We start from the raw sequence: 21432 nt of genomic DNA on the forward strand, positions 1-21432 counted from the left end.
CTACAAATGTATGTGTTTACCTAGTTATGTATTGGTTATTTATGTTTGTCAAAGGTGACGCCAATGATACCCGGATATCCTTGTTGAAATGTCAGAGTGGCTCATGGGAAATGTAGTTTTCGATTCCGGCATTCTCCAACGCTTAGTACGTAGCTTTACTTGCGGTGGCAGCTAGTAGATCAATGCTAGTACGTATTCGTCGTACGTGCGCTGTCTGTTTGCTCCTTAGAGATTCCCCTTCCTTCCTGGGCTGTTTGAGGTAAACCTCCGCGGTCGCATCAGTATCGTTAATACCTGACGGAGTGAAAATAAGCCGGACTTAGACGCGTTTGACACCGACGTCCGGAGTATGCGGCGGCAACGGAGAGCGCGAAGCTAAAGCCCGGAAAGGTTTAGGGTGACCAAAAGTACAACCCGGGGAGAACTTAGCGTTTCCATGGCTGTGAAAAGTTAACGCACAGACGACTGAAAAACAGGAATAATTCCCCTTCAGCTGACTTGAGGTAAGAATAAGCAGTTTGTGAATGGACTTGGCCAAGTACGTGGCTGCCCGGCCGTGTCGATAATGTCGACCAAATGACTGAATAAGAGTGTCTTTGTTTACAAGGTTCCCGGCGTCCTCGTCTCAATGGGATTGTTCAGAGTTCTCATCTGGCCGCCGTGTAGCTACTGTTTGTGTTCGTGACAGGACTCACAGGCTTACAGTTTGTCCACAAATAGATTGATTATGTGACAGTGCCTCGTATATTTAACTGTGATTTCACACCACGGCTGTAGAGTTGAGGGCACAGAGCAGGATATCACAGTCAAAACATGGAAAGTCTTCTTCAACCTGTCTGTTTAGGGGGGTTTTGGGGGGGTCATATGGCAAGTTCAGGGAGATAAACCTGAATCCAGACATAGTAGAGGCACTGATCATGTGACCTGAGGCCTGAACTTGGTACATCCATTTAAAGGTTTGGCTGTCGTACCAACTTCTAAATAAAGACCAATATAGACTACCTATCTATGCTGATGTCTTACCATTATTTGGTTGTGAGCTTAACTTACAGTGGGGCAGTGTAGTCATTTGTGTTTTGCTTTGAGCGTGTCCACTGGGGAAGAACAAAAAAATAGTTTGTGACAGTCAGGACATTTGGGGTTGTGTAGCAATGACAACTTACAATGTAGCGTGAAATCAGCTCACATCCTCCCTTTCCCTTCTTCCTCCACTGTGTCCCTGGAGAATAGAAATGAAATCCAATCTCTCTCTCTGGCACTGACTGTGTCAGCTGCTGTATCTCTGGGTGCTGACTTGGAGAGGGACAGGTGGTTCTTGGACAGGTGCACCCCTAACAAAGGGCTGCAGTCCCTTGACTTTGCTCTCTCTCTCTTTCTATGCACATTAGCGAACTTTTTGCTATCAGGTCTGCAAGCTGCTTTTAAATTCAGTTTCTTCTGCATTTACGGTAACTGTGACTGTGTTTTGTGAATATCTGTTACATGATTAGACTGAAGTGAAACCACCTAAACATAACTGGGAAACTGACATGACATATAATGAAATTTAGGAACTAAAACAGCGTTGAATGTAGGGCAAGTAGCCTTGACCGCTTTAATAAAGCAACATTATATCAGACTTAAGTCATCAGCGTCCTTGTTACGTGCTGTGGCCTGTATTGTTCTCTGGAATTGTTTACCAGACAAACCAGTTTAGTTTCAGTCGTAACACATTCAGCGGAAAGTAGTCATGCTCGGAGCATGAAGATCACACCCTTGCAGCCACTGTAAACCTATTTAGCAGAAGCCCAGACAAATAACACCCAGTCTGCTTCAGCTGCATTCGCTAATGGTTAACCCACCGCCTTCGGTGCAACAAAAGATGCATAGAAACACAAATGACTTAAGACTTTGCATGCTCCGGTTCTGCCTGTGTGTCTTGTTTTGCTTGTGAACAGTGAATTCAGAGAAGGAATAAGAGATCAGGAATGAGGTCAGCAAAGTTACATGAAGTGGAAGAGAGGAAAGTTTGAAGGCTTATCTCAGTAATGTGCAGGGACAGTTGAGCAATGATGAGTGTTGCAGTCACCACTGTCTTCTACTTAACCCTTCACTACCTCCTCTGGCAGTGACCAGTGAAGAGTCTCTAAAAGCACCAATAGGCAAACACTGAAAAAAATAGACTCTTTTTATTGCCTAGAATTTGTCTTCTTATATGAAGCAGCGTCATAGTGCATGGGCTGCTTCTGACATCCATCGCTAGCCTTTACTCCGGGATCCTATTCACATTTGAGACCTCTACAGCCCGGACCCTATTGAGGTTTATGTAAATCTCTTGAACGCAGCCTTCCAGCTTTTCTCTGCTCGCCCGGGCCAGTGCGCCTGCGCTCTGCTGACACTCCAGTAATCCGCTGGAGGAGGTTGCATCCTCGTCCACTGCGCTCAGGCTATCAGTGAGGGAGAATCAAAAGATGGGAAAAAAATACGTAAGGAGAAGACTGGGAGAATAAGAACAGCAACGGGGACACAGCAGACCCCTCCAGATGAACGGGCTTTACGGGACGGAGCAGCTTTACACTATGAGCAGCCTCACATCCAAGGCGACAGCGGAGCGACCGGAGCGAGGATGTCTCCTAATCTAAGACAACACGGCTCATCCCAAACGCTGGGAATATGAGATGAACAGGAATGGACCCGGCGGATGGTGGTGAAATTCGCGAATGAGTGCTTTCTTGGATGAAAACCTCCTCGGCTGCCCGTGAATCGCCTCCTGCACAAACACTCCGTGGCCTCTGTACCGCTTGTGTGGAAACGGGCACAGATCACCTTCTCCAAACAAGTAACGCTTTGGCACTGCTGTTAATAGGCTAAATTGAGAGCCCGTATGCGCTATCAGAGATTAATTATCATGTAACATTCAGTGAACCTGGAAAGCTAAACACCGCGGATCCAAGCGCATGTGATCCATCAGTGGGGGGTTCTCTAATCAGCTAATACTAGATGCATATCAAAGCTAAAGCGAACCAGGAAACATCGCAGCGCTTGGACTTGTGCCTCGGGCTTGTACAAACTATCGATACTCGTCCAAACGCATGCGAATACAGTTTCTCCTCCCTGACAGCCTCGCCGTGAGGATACTTGTTTCCCTCAGCCGCTCCGCCTGTGCAGACTTGCTGTGACAGGCTGGCAAGTCCACATAAATCCAAGCGCAAGTTGATGAACTAGACTGGCCGGCCTCGGCGGTGGGATCAGACAGAAATTAAGCTGTGTCTCTCAGACAGCGGAAACGAGGATCATCTGCCCGTCCTTGCGTTGGCAGAGCAGCGCAGCCTGAAACAGAACATTCCTCTCGGGTATTTTGTTGGATATTACCCAGATCTTGAAGCTGTGATGTGTTGTAAACATTTCCCTGCTCCGGATACCGCTGGAGTTTTAAAGAACCCTTAAAGCTCCACCAGTAAACACGTTCCTGTGTCATGTGAGTTCTTCGTTTTCATGTGGAAATCCCAATTTCTGTAAATACCAGAGGTGATCTAATCTCTGAAACAGCTCCTTACTAAGACATGAAGTTGTATCCAGTGGGACACTTGCAGCTGGGGTGTTTTACTGGTAAACCTCCACAGCAGCTGTTAGTCAGACTGAATGTCTGAAAGGGGAGACTTGGATATTAGCATACTTGTAGTTTTGCCAACACCACTCCCATGTAATGCAATGCATTGATTTCTTCCAGTGCCCTTGTTGTAAATAACTCTGTGGATATATTTTGTGTGACTTGTACTCCAGCGAGATCTGCGCTACGATTACTCAACCATCTATGGACCGTGATGTTTTTGTGCCGTGCAGGATGGGTACAAGGTGTACGGTTTGCCTGCTGTAATGTTGAAAGACGGTGAACACATTTCTGCGAACAACTTTTCCTGCTTTTGCTGATCTTCTGAGCATGTGCAAAAGGAGGAGGAACCAGACATGAGACTGAACAGGCTGGGGAGATGTGTCAGAAGGAATGCACAAGGAATTATGAGTGGCATGATGGAAGACGCGGTGCAGAGTGTTACAAGCCTGAAGTCTACAAGAGGGAGAATTACAAGTCTTTGAGAAAATTGTGTTTTCTCCTCTCTGAGACCAACAGCTCCGTAGGAATCAGCGCCCCATGGCACCCTATCCACCCTGATCTGCATACTTGCTCACCTGCAAGTTGCACTCAGTTTCTGAGTACACTTATCTCTGATTCCCTGTTGCTGTGTTTTGTTGTTTTTACTCAAGCACACTCAGAGTATGATTTTGAAGCAGAACGTTGTCAACAGGAAGCTTACAGCAAAGAGGAACACAAGATAAGAGTTGTTGGTGTGGACCAAACAGCTGCATTTCTGCTAAGCAGAGAATTTCAGTGCGTATAACTGGGAACAGCAGTGGATCTGTGGTCAGCTTTTAAAGGAAAAACAGATCCCCCTATCAGAGAGCATTCAGAGACTAACTTCCTCTCTCCGTGGTGATGGGGAGCTCGGCCTCGTCTCTCACTGCAGAAACTGAGTCGGATCATGGCTTTCGCAGCACCCCCTACCCATCGTCACCCCCTGTGGGCTGGCTCAGGAACAGCCACAGCAGCCCGGTGTGGGGCACCACCTTCATCACCCGGCAGCAGCAGCACCCACTGCCTCATCGAGAGCGCAGGTAAGAGCCAGCACTGTCTGAGCAGCCAGGTGCCAACACATCTCTCAGCTGAATGCACTTGGCCAGTTACTGGCGAAGTCACGGCAGGGGTTGTATTACATGGGACTGCTGTCATTTAAAAGCGGTGAGCGTAAGCACACAAACAGGCATTATTCCGAGGCCGGTGTTTTCCTCAGCATGTGGGTGACATGGACATTTTGTTGTAAAAGCGACAGTGTTCAGGTGCGCTGTTCATTTTAGTAACATACTATTTTCTCTTTCACAGTCTTTTACAAATGCTTACTGAGGATTCAATAACCTCACGGCAATGGATCAAATCCACTGTTTCATCAAAGCTTATCTAATCAAAGCCTGCATTTTGATGTTTTCCTATGATGCACCCAAAATCTGGCTAAGCCGGATTTGTAAAGCAAAATCCCACCTCTTCCTTGCTCAGCTGTACAGTATGTGCTACAGTTTTTTACCAACTCAGTGCTGAGTGGATTGCCTGGACGGATAGACCGACCCGACCCCAGTGAACCCAGTGAAAACTAGCCCAAGGGTAATTAGAATATGAGTTTTGCTGTCGTGATTTTTATCAGGCTTTGAGACAAGCTTTGATTTTTATTTGGTTTTAGTGGACATGAGTGCATCTTAATAAGAAATAAATACGAAAGAAATAAACACACGTACTGTTCGTGACACTGATGTTTTGTTAACCCATAAAATAACCCCTTCTGTGGCTCGAGGCTCTTTAGTTTCTTTCTAAAGTTGTTGGGAGTCTTCAGAATAAACCCCTATTAGGAGTTTTAGCAAGAACAAACTTTTTATTGAACTGGCAGCAGCTGTGTAATTGAGCAAGGTCGCATAACAAACTATTTGTGGAAGAGATGCGCTATTCATATTGACTGTGGTTCTCAGTATTGGCATGAAAAAGATATATACAGTTACTGTATTTACAAGAAAGATTTGCTGCAATAATCCATTGTTCCAGTCATCGCCTTCTGAATCACTGTCAACATAGTGAAAAGCGGTAGTTTGTAAGAAGCTTTAAATGTGCAGCTCATCCAGCAGTTTTGACTGACTTTCTTCCAAAAGATGATCTTCTCAACCGCCCTCACAGAAACTTGTTTAGAAGTGTTTCCAGTTTTCCTTCAGCTTTTTGGGTCATGTCTCCCAGAACGAGAACAGGCAGTTGATATCGACCGCCTGTAGTGTATTGAAGTTGTTGCTGAGTCACTCAGGGCATCATGGTCTGGTTGTTAGTTATTGATTTTCAGAGAGCCCGATCACATTTCCCCACAATGGATGTCATTATTTATTCAGCATCAGTCTCCAGTTGGGCTTTCATCTTTCTTGATTCCTGCCCACTGCTGTCAATGCTTTCCTTGCAGTTGCTCTACATTTAACAGTTAAAGCTGTCATGGCTTCCATTGCTTATTCTTCTAAGAGTTTTAAAATATAGAGGGCTGGTTTTAGCCCAGGCTTAAACACAGTTCCATCACCCATAGCTTACTCCATGAATGAAACTCGAGTGTAGGTCTGCTCTTCGTGTAGTTTTGCATCATACACTCAACTCATTTTTATTCAGCATAGTCTTCTGTTGCTTTTGTGCGTCTGTGTAGCAACAAGCCTGTGCCTTTGTCAGCAGATAGACTACACCCTCAGTCAGCTGAGCTCATGAACACATAGATATGCATTAAAGTCCATTTCTGTCAATTCCCTGAAGGTACAGAGGGACACACACACACATATTCTGACAATAGATGTTTTAAAAAGACTGCAGTGGCACTTGGAACATGCCCTCTCATCTACCCCCACTCACCCTCACTCACACACACACATTCGCTCACAGTCTTATGCACATATACACACTGCTGTGTGAGCCTAACAACGTTAGGCAAGCTTTGCTGAGCTGTGACAGAGCATGAAATATAGAAACAACAGAACACTATGAGGCCAGCTTAACTTCAGCCGTTTATTCTTTATTGTCCTATAAAACATTCTCTTTGCCTTGTTTTTTTTTTTTTTTTTTTTTTACCTTAGAGACTGCATGAACAGACTCGTCCTTGGGTTGTTTCAATTTGTTTTCAGCGACCCATAGAATTCGGGAAGTGTTTGTGTCTGCCCTGACTCACTACCTCAACTGTGAAGGTTCCCTCATGATAACAGCCCACTCATCAGACACAGATGTGCAACAGACGTGCAGTTGCAATGTTTCCTAACTGTAGTATCTCTTTTATTTACCGGCAGCACAACACAGGCTTATCACAATGCTAATATTGTTAAATGAGCAGTACGGCTGTGCTTCATTTTATTTCCGCGACATACTGCTGGTGTGTTGTGTTGCACATGGCCTTGGGAGTCCTGAGGCCTTAAAGTCTGTGTCTGCTCTCTGCAGAGTCGATCCCAGTGCCTCTACTGTCCCAGCATGATGGATGATGGCGTTTATCGCAGCTCCATTCCACTGGCTCTCCTCCCTTTAATTGGATTAAAACGGGTCCACTTGGGCTCAACAGCCATGATCACTGGCCGTGTTTATGTCTGAATTATTTCAGCATGTCCTCCCCTGCTATTGGCCGTCTGAAGACAGGGCCACGTCAGGACAGTCCCCAAACCTCCAGACTAGATTTGGCATGCAGGCTTTGTCTCACAGTGTGACTTTCTTTGGAAAACAGAGCATTGATGCTGGAAAAAAAAAATAGCCTGTTGGCACTTCAGCTGACATGATTCCAGATTTCCCCGCTCTTGTTGCCATGGAAATCTGTAGCATATGTTCAGTAACCTAATTGCATTGGGCCCCAGATAAGACCACACATGGTAACCTGGCAGCCTCACACATAGGAAGAAAACTGTGCACCTCTGTAAGATACCGTATAAGCTTCTAATGACTCATGTAGGTGTTTAGTAAAGTGAGATCGTAGCCAGAGAGATAGAACATGCTTTTCTTTCTTACAAGCATACTGGCCTGCCTTCGAGGGTTAAATTTGTGTCTTGGTAACAGGAAGTCTGTTTGAGAAGTTCCCCTCTGGCTGAAGGCAGCACTGTGTCAGCAGTGCTCCTGCCCTCCAGGTCTGGGTACCCGCAGGAACTTCAGATTAGCACAGCGGCAGCCGTGCGATGCCCCTGCCATCTCTTCCTCTTCTTCCTCCCAGATTTTGGAGCTTCCTGCCAGCTTCCTGCTTGCTCTCGCTTTGCTCCATGCAACTGATGTCTGCTGAAACCCAGTCAGACAGTTTCCTCTGTTTAAAGATTCAAATGTCTGAAACTGTCTCCACTGCTGACAGATTCACTCGTCAAAAATGAGCACTGGTCGTGAAATATTCACTGAGGGCACAACTAGAGGTCAGAAGCTGCTGTTATTGTTTCTGTTGCTTTTCCCCCCTTCTTGACCAGCATTTGCTTTCTTAGGATCTTCAGTCTCTAACTCAGGAGAAGCAATTGATAGGTGGTAGCTTATCTTTTTCTAGCTTATGAGGTGTTGGTCATGAGGCAATTGGTCATCAGGGTAGGGCTTATGGCAGCAGGAACAAACTGTCTTCAATTTGGTGTGACTATAAAGTATAACGAGGCCCAGATATTCTCATTCATGACGTTACTGGCAATGTGGTGAACATTTACACAGCATAACCCTTGTTTCTGCAGCATCATTTTCTCCCTGTAATGTTCCATTCTCATAACACAACAATATTTGTTCAGTTTTAAAAAGTTGCTGTTAGTATTCAGCCTCAGCCGTGTTTACTGGAGGAATGTTTCGGCCTAAGGGTACTTTTTCAAAGGAGCTTTTGTCTGCTAAGTAAGTAAGTAAAGTTTATTTCTAGAGCAGATTGCGAAACAGCTTAAGCTGGCCAAAGTGTCATACAAAAAGAAGAAATAAATAAATAAAATATAAAGTAAAAAGTAAAAGACACAAAGACACATTTCCTTGGGCAAATACAGAATTATAGACATGGCAACAGATTGAAGGATGAGTGCCAGTGAGTAACAGCGTGTCTTTAGCCTGGGTTTAAAAAGAGAGACGGAGAGAGCACATCAAATATCTAACAGCAACTGGTTCCACAGTCATAGAGCGGCAACTGCACAGGCTCTGTCACCTCTTAGTCTTAGTCGTGGCCATGGGACATACAAGAGAGATTTGTTGTCAGATCTAAAAGACCCAGGAGCAGAGTGCCAGTGAATAAGATGTGCGATATAAGATGTGTGCTGGCCATTAAGAACCTTGAAAGCAATCACCAAGGTCTTAAATTGAATTCTAAAATGAACGGGGAGCCGATGAAGAGAGGCTAGGACTGGGGTGATGTGCTCACTCTTATCAGTTCTATTCAAGTTCCTTGCAGCTGCGTTTTGGACCATGTGCAGGCGAGTTAATGAAAACTGGGGAGCACCTAAGTACAGAGAATTGCAGTAGTCCAGTTGTGATGTAATGCAGGCACAAATTGCTTTTTCTATATCATGCAAAGACAGGAGAGGCTTGACAGTGACTATTTCTAACAACAAACATGCTTTTTTTTGGTCAAGGTAGAGCTTAGAATCAAACATAGCACCAATTTCTTTTTGCATAAGGCTTCACATATGGGCTGAGGTGACTTAGCTTCTTAACTAGATAACGTCTGGATTTGAAGGACCAAAGATACATAACTACATTATTTGTTAGTGTTTAGTAAGGCTGCACAACTATGGGTAAAATGATAATCAATATTACTTTGATCAAAATTGTTTATCAAGATGATTCATTGAGTTCTTTTGCACGTTCATATTTACATAGAGCACTGCTTTGACTTTCATGTAGTGCTAATGTGCTTGCATCAAAGTAATAATGCATCTCATAGAAGCAAAATATAAATGAAAATATACAGAAAGTGAACAACAGAGCACTGCTTTTACTTTTGCAATATATGGTGATTAGCTGCAAAGCGTTGCTATTAGCATAGTTAATGCTGGACAAAGGGGAAATTCAGTCAGTTTACTTTAGCAACTTTATTCTTCTTTGCCTTTATGCATTAATCTTCAGGCAGTTTGTTGTGTTTTCCAGTTGGTTAAACAGGTTTATCGTGAGTTTATTAAGCGCTTGATTTGATAGACAGCAGAGTTTTCTATGAACAGAACATGCATTTTAAATGCTAATGTCCTTCATGGTCATTTGATTGCCAGAAGTCAAAATTGTGCTTGAGATTAACCTTCTGTTAATTGTGTAGCCTTGCTGTTTAGCTGAAGAAAACTGTTTGTCATCAAGGTTTTAATGTCATTAACACAGTATAGATTTTAGTGGAAGGTACAGCAGTGCATCATCAGCATAGAAATGACAGAAGAGGCTATACTTGCTAATGATGTTTCCAAGAAGGAATATGCAGGCAGAGTAGAATGGACGCAATAGGTGGCAGGGGAAGAAAGAAAAAATTGACCTATTGCCCCTAAGAATTTCCTCTGTTAAGACAGGATTCAAACCAGTTTAGTATTATACTAACACGGTGTTTGAGACATGTCAACAAAGGATGTCATTACCCACAGTTTCTGAGTCAACACTCTAACATTTTCTCTCTTAATATTCTGTCTAAAAACTCGGTCTTCTCATTAAAAAGTGTCATGCTCACTGTCACTGTTAAAACTTCCCCAATTATCTTCATGTTGTCCCCTGTGACTAACTCTTCACTGTCACTAATCTCTTGCGTTTCAGTGTGTCTGAGAAGAAACTCTTTCTCTGCTGCTAAATTCTAGGCTCTAGATACTGTCCTTCGATAAGCAGCAGAGGGTCAGTGGCTCAGGTCCACAATGTTAGTTGTAACAAATCAATTTTAAACCTGTCAAGGCTGATTAATGAGTTATATTTATGCCACTACCTGTCAAGCAGAAAGATGCTCATACAGTTAATACTCAAGTGTCTGACCCTGACTCAGCTCCTGTGAAGGACAACGAGGAATGCTCGGTATAGGAAATTATTTTTAAGTAAAAAGTTTGTTCTTGATCTTGTAAGCAAGAAAAATCCCTCATTGAAATGAAAAACAAAAGTTTCTGCCACTGAGACCGTTGCAGACAGACTGCATTTATTATTAAAGGCGTAAAATATATTCTCTGTCGGTTTTCTAAAGTGTGGTAAAGATGGTGTAAAAGTGCTGATCTAATCCCTGTCACTGGAGTTTTCTGGGTGTGTTCAGATGCAGCAGAATGTTTCAACATTCATTATCCTTTTTACAGCTCGTCTGATCCAGGGGCCCATTGGCCACCGATAAGTCTCTCTCTCTCTCTTTTTTTTAAATAAAAGCTCTGCGCTGTTAAACAAAAATTACCATTCAGTTGGCATCATCGTTCTGTCTGCCAGTGGGGTTCGCATGGAAGATGTAAAAATTACAAAAAGCACAGGCAGTAACGCCAGCGCTGTGAAAACCCTGGGTAATGCCCTCGCAGCTTGTAGTTATGAAAATCACCCTCCTGTATTCCTGTCGCTTGTTGAGTTGCAGCTATTGAACAGGTTCATCATCAAGTGCACAAAAGCCAAGGCGTTTCTGTAGCATAAACATTTTATAAGCCAAAGTATCTACAGCGTGTCTCCGCTTCTCTCGCTGGATTCACACAAACTGCGCCTCTCAATATTTATCACTAGAGTGGCTCACTTTATTTCCGAGTGTTTGTGTCGTGGGGCAACATGTGGTGCCTCTCTCGCAAAGTGAGTTCAACACATTCCGGCTATGTAGAGTCAGCCGGCCTCATATGGCTTATTAGTAATCCCTGATAACTGATGTAGCACAGTTGTTGATATTAAAGTTACGTCTTTTACTTTAACAGAGGTGAAGTTTGCAACAAATACATCAGCCAAAAGATTGCAATATGAACCACAAGTCACGGTTCTCCCCACGGATTTAGTTGAACTCGTTATTGGTTGTGCATATGGCTGCCTGCATGAAAAGCCTGTCAATTCAACTCAAGGCTTAAGACCCAATTCACAACTCTGCATCATGCTTTTGCTTAGAATTTATTCTGAAGTTCTGACTGCATGTGGTGATTTGTATCTCTGCTGCTTTGCCGCTTGTTGAGTTTTTACCTAACAAGACTTGTGGGATAATGGGTATTGATCGCTACAGAGCTCCTATCAGAGAGCACAGACTCCCCAAACGAGGTTCAACTTCTTTCCTCAGGAGAAAGGGGACGTAAACATGATTCCAGAGGGTTGTTTGTGGCACAGAGCCATAGTAGTTTTAGTTTCTGACATTAAAACAATAAGAAAGGGAACCTGAGAGCTTGAGAATTTGCATCATAATAACTCTGGCACTGTACTGTCATACATTAATAAATCACATGTTGGAACAATGACAGCCTTAGCAAGAACGACAGCATAGAATACATGTACTGTACATCAAGCTAAATTAGTTGTCAAATTTACCACCGTGTGAAGGGAAAGCAGCTGAATTCAACACTGTAAATCAGGAAATAGCTCAAATATTTAACACTTGCATTTTTCTCAGGGCTGCAGCTAACTAATTTTTTCACTGTTTACATTTTTTCTCGATTAATTGATTTGTTGTTTGGTCTATAAAATTTCAGAATGTGGTGAAAAATGTCTCAGTGTTTCCCAAAGCCCAAGATGACGTCCTCAAATGTCTTGTTTTGTCCACAACCCAAAGATAATCAGTTTATTCGCGGAAAAGAAGACAGAAAGTATTCACAATGAAGACTTGGGCTCGGAGAAGTTGGACTTTTTTTTCTTCAAAATATTACTCTTAATGTTTTTATAATGGAATAACAACACAGCACCAGAGACAGAGCTCGTTTAATTGGCTTAATTAACAACCAGCGGAAACACTAACTCTCTACATTCACAGTCTACACGAGCTGTGATGAGCAGAATTTCCAACACTTGTTTCAGAACGTCGGTCGGCTCGTTGATGTTCTTCATCCACCGTTCTCAATGCGTCCAATGAGCGTCATCCTAATTGTGTCACAGCCAATCAGGATTTTGCTCAAGCAGAAAAGCAGATCATACGCCAAATTAAGATTGTCCACGATTTAGGATCATCAGATGTCCCCCTCCTAAAATACATCATCACATAATAAGATTAGATTGAACTATTCTTTCCTATGGGGATTTTAGCTGTATCACTGTAAAAGGTAATTGTAGTAACAGCTGACACGACTGACAGGAGCATAATTTATTGAATTAAGATATAGCCTGCTGAGCACTAGACCCGGTTTCAATGTTGGAGCTATGTCATGGCTGTCATGTAGCTCTAAATATCTAAATAGAGAACATGTTTTCTGCTTTGGTTAATTTACACATCACAAACAAATATCTAAGTGTATACTTTTTCGTTAAAACATTTTTGTATTGCACACATCTATAGCTGTCTGGAGGTGCATAATTCAAAAACATGATATAAATATTAAAACGGCTATAATTAGCCATAGAGATGCTGGGCTCTGATAACTGGAATGTGTTCAGCTAACTGTAGCCCACTTTTCGACCAATTCGTGAAATATTAATTTTTATATTTGTATAATGTCGTGTTTACATTTTTTAAAACAAAAGAATTGCGCTACAGTGTGTAGACCCAATTGCGACATAGACAAAGCAGTTTAATTCTTTACAACATATCACACAGACAGCTGTGTTTATGTACCCACACACACAGCTGTAGTCTATATATTATGCTAAAATAATTGAAATTAGCATTTCTAGATGGCACGAGCATGTCATTCTACTGCTCAACACCCATTACGTCGCCCATTTTTCAAATGTAATAAACACGCGTATGCCATTTATTTTTTATCTGCATGTTAATTATATTGCTGTTTCATCATGTGCTGCGTGGGGAACTCATTTGTATCGGCCTTTGTATTATCACATCCTAACAATCGTCCCTCTGCCCTTTTAATATAAGCAGTAGAACCCTGTGATGTGTGTTGTTATGTGAAGCTGCCGATTGGTTCAGCAGGATGAGCTCAGTGCTGGCAGAGTCAGGGTTGTAGGTTCGCTGGTGTGTACGATTTCAGATGTTTGTTTGTTTTTATTCAAATGTGATGAAGTAAACATGCAAGGTTTTGAATGCTTTCCAATTTCCGTCTTCACATTCAGCAGAAAACCGTTTTTCTTCCAGTGTTCCTCTGCAGACGGCAAGCAAAAGTCTAATCAGTAGCTACAATTGACCCTGTCAGAGAGGCTGTAGGTTGTGCAGACAGACTTGACCCAGCACTGTATGGATTGACTACATTATTTACTAGAAGCATCCCCCACTGAGGCAACTTCGCTTCACCACATCCACAAACTGAACTATTTACCCAAGTCGAATTTAATATGAAAATACTTTCAATTGTACACATACACTGGCTGTGGCTCTCAGTACAAGGTACACACTCGAAATATAATGTGTACAAGCTGAAGCCCGTTTTTGTCTCCCAAGCATGTTTTCACAACAGAGAGTTGACACAATATGTTTCTCTTAGATACATGTGCATACACATGATAAGAAATGTAAGAGCAACGTTATCAGCTGGCAGTCCAGTGGCCTACAAGAACACAGAGTATGTAGACATCGAGGGATTCTGTGTAGTCGCTAGTGTTTCTTGTTTGAGCTTTTAGAAACCTTGTGTTTTGCAAAATTTTTACAGCACAGCCAGCCATGAAATAAACTGTCATAGAGAGCTGCTGTACACTGACTGACAGCCCATCTGTCATATAATATCTCTGAAGTGCTGACTGACTCTTTTTCATATTTTAGCTGAGTCTAATGTCAGGATTAATTCAGACAGCAAGTTAAATGTCTGAATCGCTGATGAGGAATAAAGAGTTTGCCATTTGAGTCATATTTTTAAATTAGAATGAAACCAAAAATGTCATTTGATGATAATATAACAATTCAATTATTATATAACCTACTGAGAAAGAAGTTAAAGCAGTTTATCTTTATTTGCCATCAGTCATCAAGGAAATAGATTGTCTGCTACAGTCACTATTACTATCCTGGTTCCTGGAAACATCCAGTTTCTTCGCTTCTTCCTGGAGTTGACTGAGTAAAGCAGAAGCACTCTGCCCCCACAGGCCAAAGTGGGCACCACACTTTCCCCTCAGGCCCTGGGCTCAGGGCCAACCTTGGAAAGGCAGTGCTAATGACTGTCGCACAAAGGCCAAATGTCTCACAGTGAGGCAGAGAGAAACTGGAGAGATTTGGCTCACTTGATCTCTCAACAGGGTTCAGTTTGTAGAATGAATCCAAGTAGCCGGCCATAGGTGGCCTACACAGTATCATCAGTGCTTTTGTGGCTTTTTTTTTTTTTTTTTGGTAAAGCCTCAGTGACCTGCTTCATGTTCAAAATTTTGTACAGTGTGTACATCTGTACTCTGTGTGCTTCTCATAAGTAGCCCTTTCTCCAAAGCCTGAGGGCTTCCTTGTAGGCATTTTAGCTGTGGCAGTTAATTTACCTCTTTACACAGTGTTACAGGTTTGCTCGTTTACACTGAGCGTTTCAGAGGCCTTTGTAGTGGTCTCCTGAAATTCTATGATTGTCTTACACACAGTGAGGCATTGAAGAAATGGCCAAGGGTCATTGATGCTTTTACTTAAGTGAATTTAGAGAAGGAGTAGATACTTTATGGGCAGCAGGCTGCATTGAGGACCTCATTGCAAAAAGATAGGCTTCCTAGAGGTGAGGGTTCTCCTTTACTCTCTCTCTCTCTTGAATGTAAGCTACTGGCTACCGCCCAGGTCTGCGACACTGAGGAACTGAGGAGCTGAAGTGGGCACTTTTAGAGCAGCTCCACTGAACACAGGGCCAAGGACAAAAGGTGTGTGCATGTGTCTGTGTGTACATGTGTGTGAATGGAGCATGTGCACTCAAAGGATCCTTTTAAGTAGGGTCCAGGGATCACAGGCTATAGTTGTTCATCCTCTGCTGTAGGCATGTACAGTACACACAAAGATGTGTGTAATCATGATGCATACAAATGCATGCTTTTTAATTAAGGACTGTAGATGTTTAACACGTGTTAGTTGCTTTTTATAGGAGTACTGCTTACAATAGATAATAATTACATAATTAAACTAGATATTAAAAAATTCCTTGAGGCTGATCATTTAATAAAAAGCTCTTACAACGTCTGCAGCGTACGAAAACGTAATGAATTTGCAGTCCCTGTGCTCCAACGAGAGGCAAATCAATTGCTTTGACAAAGTCTCCATGTGGCTGACACCATGACTTTGCTCTCTTGCTGGAGATGAAAGAGGCCTGACAGTTATGAAAATGGCCACAGGGTAGAATCTGTCATCAAACACGAGGTGTTGACACTTGTTGTTGTCGTCATTGCTGTTTGCGGCTCTCAGATAGGCAGGCCTTTGGAGAGCCAAACACGGTGTGAACATGTGCCATCAAAGCTAGCATGGGGCTGCCCCTTAATTCAACCACATTTAACTTATGGTAATTGCTGAGGGTGTGGGAATGTGTTGCCTCAGGACACATCACAAGTTATTTGGGGGCAGATTTAATATCGTCTAACTCTGTGATTGATGCTGCATTAGGAGCCCTTTCATACTTGAGTTTAAGGCCAAGAACGCTAAAGAGCTCACATTGTGCTTGTAAGGTTTTCTCCTTCCTGTAGTGTCTTGTTTAGCTTTTGTGTGCATGTAAAAGGTCTGCAAGCTTACAAAAAGTCCACACCAGAGAGAGTTATTCCTCTCACAAAAACACTGCGTAGTACTTTCATAAAATGCCGCATTTGGTGTCCAGGCTTTTCTTCTGTTACGTATTGACATCACTACCTAACATGTTAGCATAATGCCTGCCTATTGGCTAGTTTTGTACACCCCACACAAAGAATGAGCAGCTTCCAATATTTTGTAGTTGTGTACACTTTTCCAAGACGTACATCCCCTGTATTTAGAGATCTGGTGTTACATTAGCTTGCTTCCGTCAGGCCAGTTCACTAGTCAGAGCAGGCTGGATTATTCGTGACATTGCGGTTGAAGAGACAGAAGTTAAAGGAGTGTTTCAGACAGACGGTGAGAAGAGGTGCTGTAGCAATGTACAATGAGCAAATCCTTAAAGCATGTAACCATATTCTAGTATCCCCAAAAAATGCAATTCTAGACCTGTAAATGTGCATAATATGAGTCGTTTAATGTTGCACAGCTAGCAGGAGGACATTGCAGATAGTATCATGGGGATGAAAGATTAAGGAAAACAAACCACTAAATACTGAATTCTCACTGTTTGGTTTTCTTTGCAAAATGTGTGTTTGCCTTGTTGTGCTTATTGTTATCATTGGAAGGCCGAGTTTCCTCCTCACACGGGGGGCCCTGGTTTATGTTGGAGTGCTGACTTCAGCTCAGGAGAATGAATGTGGTGCTAATGGCTCCTGACATAAAGCACTGGACTCCTAACTCTATACTTTAGCTCCCCTTGGGCACGAACTGCATAAATGTAGGTACACAATGAAACAAGCGACTATGCTATATCTGTGGATAAATATAGCCCGCATGCACACAAGCACACAACCTAGCGGCAAGGACCCACACACTCAAAGACAACCGAAGAGACACATTCACATCCCTCCCTGCTGTCATTTTCCACTGGGAGGAGAGTTGATGAGAGGAAAGGACAGTGTGCTGGGAGCGAGAGGTTGTCTGTAAGAGGCTCCCCTGGGTTCTGAGGATCCGCCTGATTTGAAAGGGTTTAATGGAGTTGAACTAAGGGCAGTTAGCCAGCCAGGACACATGGTGCTGCAGTGGAGAAGAGCAGGACCCCGGGCTGGCCAACCAGCAGTTACCCTATACTTCATTGGCATTAAAATGTCACATGGACCGCAAGATTGTTTTTCTCTATGCCCTAATGTGAAAACAGCAAAGGATTATCGGGGTGTGTTTTACATAGATGTAGAGTGTGTTTGCACAGGGACTATCTGACAAATAGCCACAAACCGGGACTTACTCATGAAGGCCTTTGTCAAAGCAGCCTTTGATCTTAGTTTTCTAACCAAAATATAATAAACGAATAAATGTGACCAGATCCACAAAGCTCAAGTTATTTTGTGGTCGGCATCTGTGCTTCTGGGATCAATGTGAAAAGCGCTGCAGTATCCCAGCTCTTAGCACCTTACCCACCACTGTACCCTCAAACTCCTCCATTACCTTCTCTATGATGGTGTTCACACATGAGCAGCCTGAGTGACACTGACATTTATGGGTTTGTCCAGACAGAAACACGTCCGTCCCTCGGGGCTGTCCCTCTCCAAACTCCCATTGCACAGTCGGATGTATCCAGCTGTGCTGCTTTCCCTGGAAAGGCCCAAATATGCCCGCTATCAATAAGTCGGATTGACTGAACTGCAGGCACACAGAACGAACTGTACATACAAGTCGATCCACCACAACAGACTGCTGTAGAGTTTTATTTGCAGGAGGGGAAAATCAACTGAGGATGCCTGACGAGATAAATACATTTGTTCCTTTACTGTTTACACTGTTTGAGTCTGGTTGAATGTGTTTATAATACTTGGCTTTCAATTGCTTTAACTCTAATAGCGTGAATGATTTGCCATTAAAATATGCCAAAGTCATAAGAGCTGCCAGAATTAATACACGCATCCATGTGAAATTCATTTGGGTATGGGATTGACATGACCTTAAGTTGCTCCCATCTACCCTGCATTAACATTCACTGAGAAGGGAGAGAGGTGCTAATATGAAGTGGAAGAGATCCCGTGTGTTTTTCCATTCTAATAAGTGTCAGTCAGGAGGAGTCAAGCAATGCTGGCCTAGTATTCTGAGGAAGGAGCTGCCTCCTCTCCTCTCCTCTCCTCTCCTCTCTGTGTCCTGTCTCCCTGGCTCTAATCAGGTGGCCATTGTGTATGGATTTACTGCCCTCAGTGCCCCCAGGAGGGAGATTTGATTTTTCCCCTGCACCGACTAATCTTTCCCTCTCACACTCCATTTTTCTTTTCTAATTCAGTCTGTCTCTCCTCCTCTTGCGGCTTCAGTGATGTTTTTGCTGTCCGCTCGTCCTGTAGATAATCACCCTCAGTTTACTGAAAGCATATATTCATCATGTGGTTTCATAATTTCTTATTTCTCTCTCTGTCTGATTCTGTCTTTCTCTGCGTTTTTCCCTTTTCTTCCTGCTTTGCTCCTCCGACACACTGTTTAAACATTACTCTGAACATTACCGACTGAAATAGCTGAAGTGAATGTATAGTGGTATGCTTAATATGCATCTGTTTTTGCTGTGCACTTACAGCTACACAGCTGACTGATTTGTTTGTTGAATTTGCTCTGACTCATTGTTTATTGTTTTCCAGCCACTCTCACTCTCCTGGCTCCATGGCAGCAGCAGTGCGAGGCAGTGAGTGGTCATGTGGACGCTGCACCTTCTTAAATGCCGGTGCAGCACCTCGCTGTTCCATCTGTGAGGCACCGCGCCAGAAACCTGACCTTAACCAGATCCTGCGGCTCAGCAGCACCGAGGAGCATCGTTGGGCCTGTCCCCGATGTACGCTCAACAACCCCCAGGGATCTGGAGCCTGCTCCGTCTGTGGCTTTGGTCCATCTCCTGCCACTCACACACCCCCTACCACCACCATAGCGGCCACTGCCAATGGTCTCCCGCCTGTTCCAAATGAACCCCCAACGCCTACCATCACCCCAACAGTTCTACTTGAGCCCCATGGACAGCATCCAGCTAAGGAGGAAGTGCTGCGACGGTCTGAGAGCAACGGAGAGGTCGTTGGTCTGGAGGGGCACCACTCGGGCTGGGCTTGCCCTCGGTGCACACTCCACAACACCCCAGTTGCACTGTCATGCTCCGCCTGTGGTGGGCCCAGAAAACTGTCTTTGCCTAAAATACCCCCAGAGGCTCTGGTGGTGCCTGAGGTGCGCACGCCTGTGCTGGGGTTTCCTGTTCACACTGGGTCAGCCCCGCTACTCATTGACCTAACAGATGACTCTCCCCCATCCCCTCACTGTGATCCTCAAGAACAACCTCCCCATGCATCTTCACAGTCCCTCTCCTCCCCTTTTACTGCTTTCTCCTCCCTCCAAAACAATCCCGTCCCACGCAGCAGGAGAGAGGTGCCCCCTCCAGGGCGCCCACCAAACCCAGGCACTAACACTCCCAGTCCCACTTCACCGTCAACGGCCAGCGTGCCACCCCAGCCCGGCCCGCAGCGGCCAGCCAAGCCCAAACATGCCCAACCCCAGGAGCCTTCGTACCCCAGCAAGCGTCTCAGCATCCTGGAGGAAGAAGACTCTCAGCACCACCCTCTGAACCCCCACCTCCCTGTTGCTTCCTCAGCAGCCCCCACCTGGAAGTGCCCTAGCTGCTCTTTGCCCAACCCTGGTGGATCATCTAAGTGCGAGGCCTGCCGATCATCAAGGGTTGGTGCTGACCTCATCGACCTTGTAGGCTGTGAGACGGTACGATTTACCCCAGCCAGCCCCTCTAGCCCAGACTTTAGCACCTGGGCCTGCTCCAAGTGCACCCTGCGCAACCCTACAGGTGCACCTAAGTGCTCAGCATGTGGTTCTTCCAAACTGCATGGCTTTCAGGAGCAGCAAGCGCCCCTGCCCCGTTGCTGTACACACTGTGGCCTCCCATTGGGGTCTGGATCTGCATCGTGCTCCTGTACACCTTCATGTTCTTCATCGTCCTCAGGTCATAAAACACGAAAACAGGCCCGGGGCTATCCTCCCTCCTCTTCTGCTATTGCTTCTTCTGGTTCCTCCTCCTCATCTAGCCTTCAGGAGAAGGTAGGACAGTGGAGCTGCCCAGCATGTACGCTGCTCAACGACATCAAAGCCAAGAACTGTGCAGCATGCCACACGCCCCAACAGTACCTCACCCTTCGCAAAGTGGTTAAGCCTCTGAAGAGGAGGGAGAGTATGCATGTAGAGGCCCGTCGACGAAATGATGAGGGCGAGGCCAAGGAGCTTTGGGAGAACATTGTGACCTTCTGCCGAGAGGTAAGAGAAACATGAGTTGTCTCTGGAAAATGCAAGACAGACGTAGTCACTGTGTATGGTATTAGTAAATTATAAGGACTCAGGGCCGTCTGTGGTGAGATCTTCTATGCGGTGTGTTAAATTTGCATGATTCTGAAAGGGTGAACAAGTAAAACCTTGTCCAAGTTTCAAGTTTTCATCCACAGACAACTGGCATTGGTCATTTGTTGTCTAGCAGCTATGAGTTAATCATGTGTCACTGTTGTTTTTTTTTTTTTCATTTTATCTTTGCATGCTGGTGAGTCTCTCTTGACTTCTTTGAGAAGTCTGCTTATTTCAATGTGTAATGCGTCAGAGGGTGCACATTTCCTTTCAGAGCACAGTTCCCTCATTGTAATTCCTCTTTTTGTTATGGCTCTGGCATTGTTCCCACTCTCTCAATCTCTCTAATTTCAGAGAAATGCTAATAGGTTTTGTTATTGCCTCTGTTTGCACTTGCTTCGTTAGCTGAGTTTTAAACAACCAGCGGGTGAATTTTGGTCACATAAATGAGCTGCGGATACGAATTGGGTCATTTATATATCTAAACTACAAGCTGACCTCAGTCAGAGTGGAGTCACGTCATGAAATTCTGAAATTCTGATTTAGGATTGTAACTCTCATATTGGGAGATCCTAATGATGACAGTTTTATTATCTGTTGTGATTACACTCTAGTTTTTTGTTGAGTTTTTTTAAAACGCTGGCAGCGAGTTTCAGTCGGATCTTTTGGAAGATCTCACAATTTAGTAGCAAACCAGTCATTAACAGGTAATGCCTGTTTTTATTTTTCTTCTTTATTAAAAGATCAGAACAAACAGCAACTCTTCTTTTATATTTTATACACCCTG

At 44.0% G+C, this 21432-nt stretch overlaps 1 protein-coding gene across 2 annotated transcripts in view; it reads left to right on the top strand.

Annotated features, from left to right (window-relative positions):
• Positions 1-254: 254 nt before the first annotated feature.
• Positions 255-21432, top strand: part of capn15 (calpain 15) — a 48986-nt gene continuing 27808 nt past the window's right edge. Inside the window, exons 1-2 of one of the 2 annotated variants that reach the window (XM_008301073.1) lie at positions 255-503; positions 18905-20564. In XM_008301073.1, the coding sequence (XP_008299295.1) occupies positions 18927-20564 (1638 nt within the window). In that variant the 5' untranslated portion in view covers positions 255-503; positions 18905-18926. Of the gene's footprint in view, positions 504-2400; positions 4651-18904; positions 20565-21432 lie in introns of those variants that run through there. The other variant, XM_008301072.1, reaches the window with a different exon arrangement.

The sequence above is a fragment of the Stegastes partitus genome, unplaced genomic scaffold (assembly GCF_000690725.1).
Source record: "Stegastes partitus isolate 25-593 unplaced genomic scaffold, Stegastes_partitus-1.0.2 Scaffold1626, whole genome shotgun sequence".
NCBI lineage: Eukaryota > Metazoa > Chordata > Actinopteri > Pomacentridae > Stegastes > Stegastes partitus.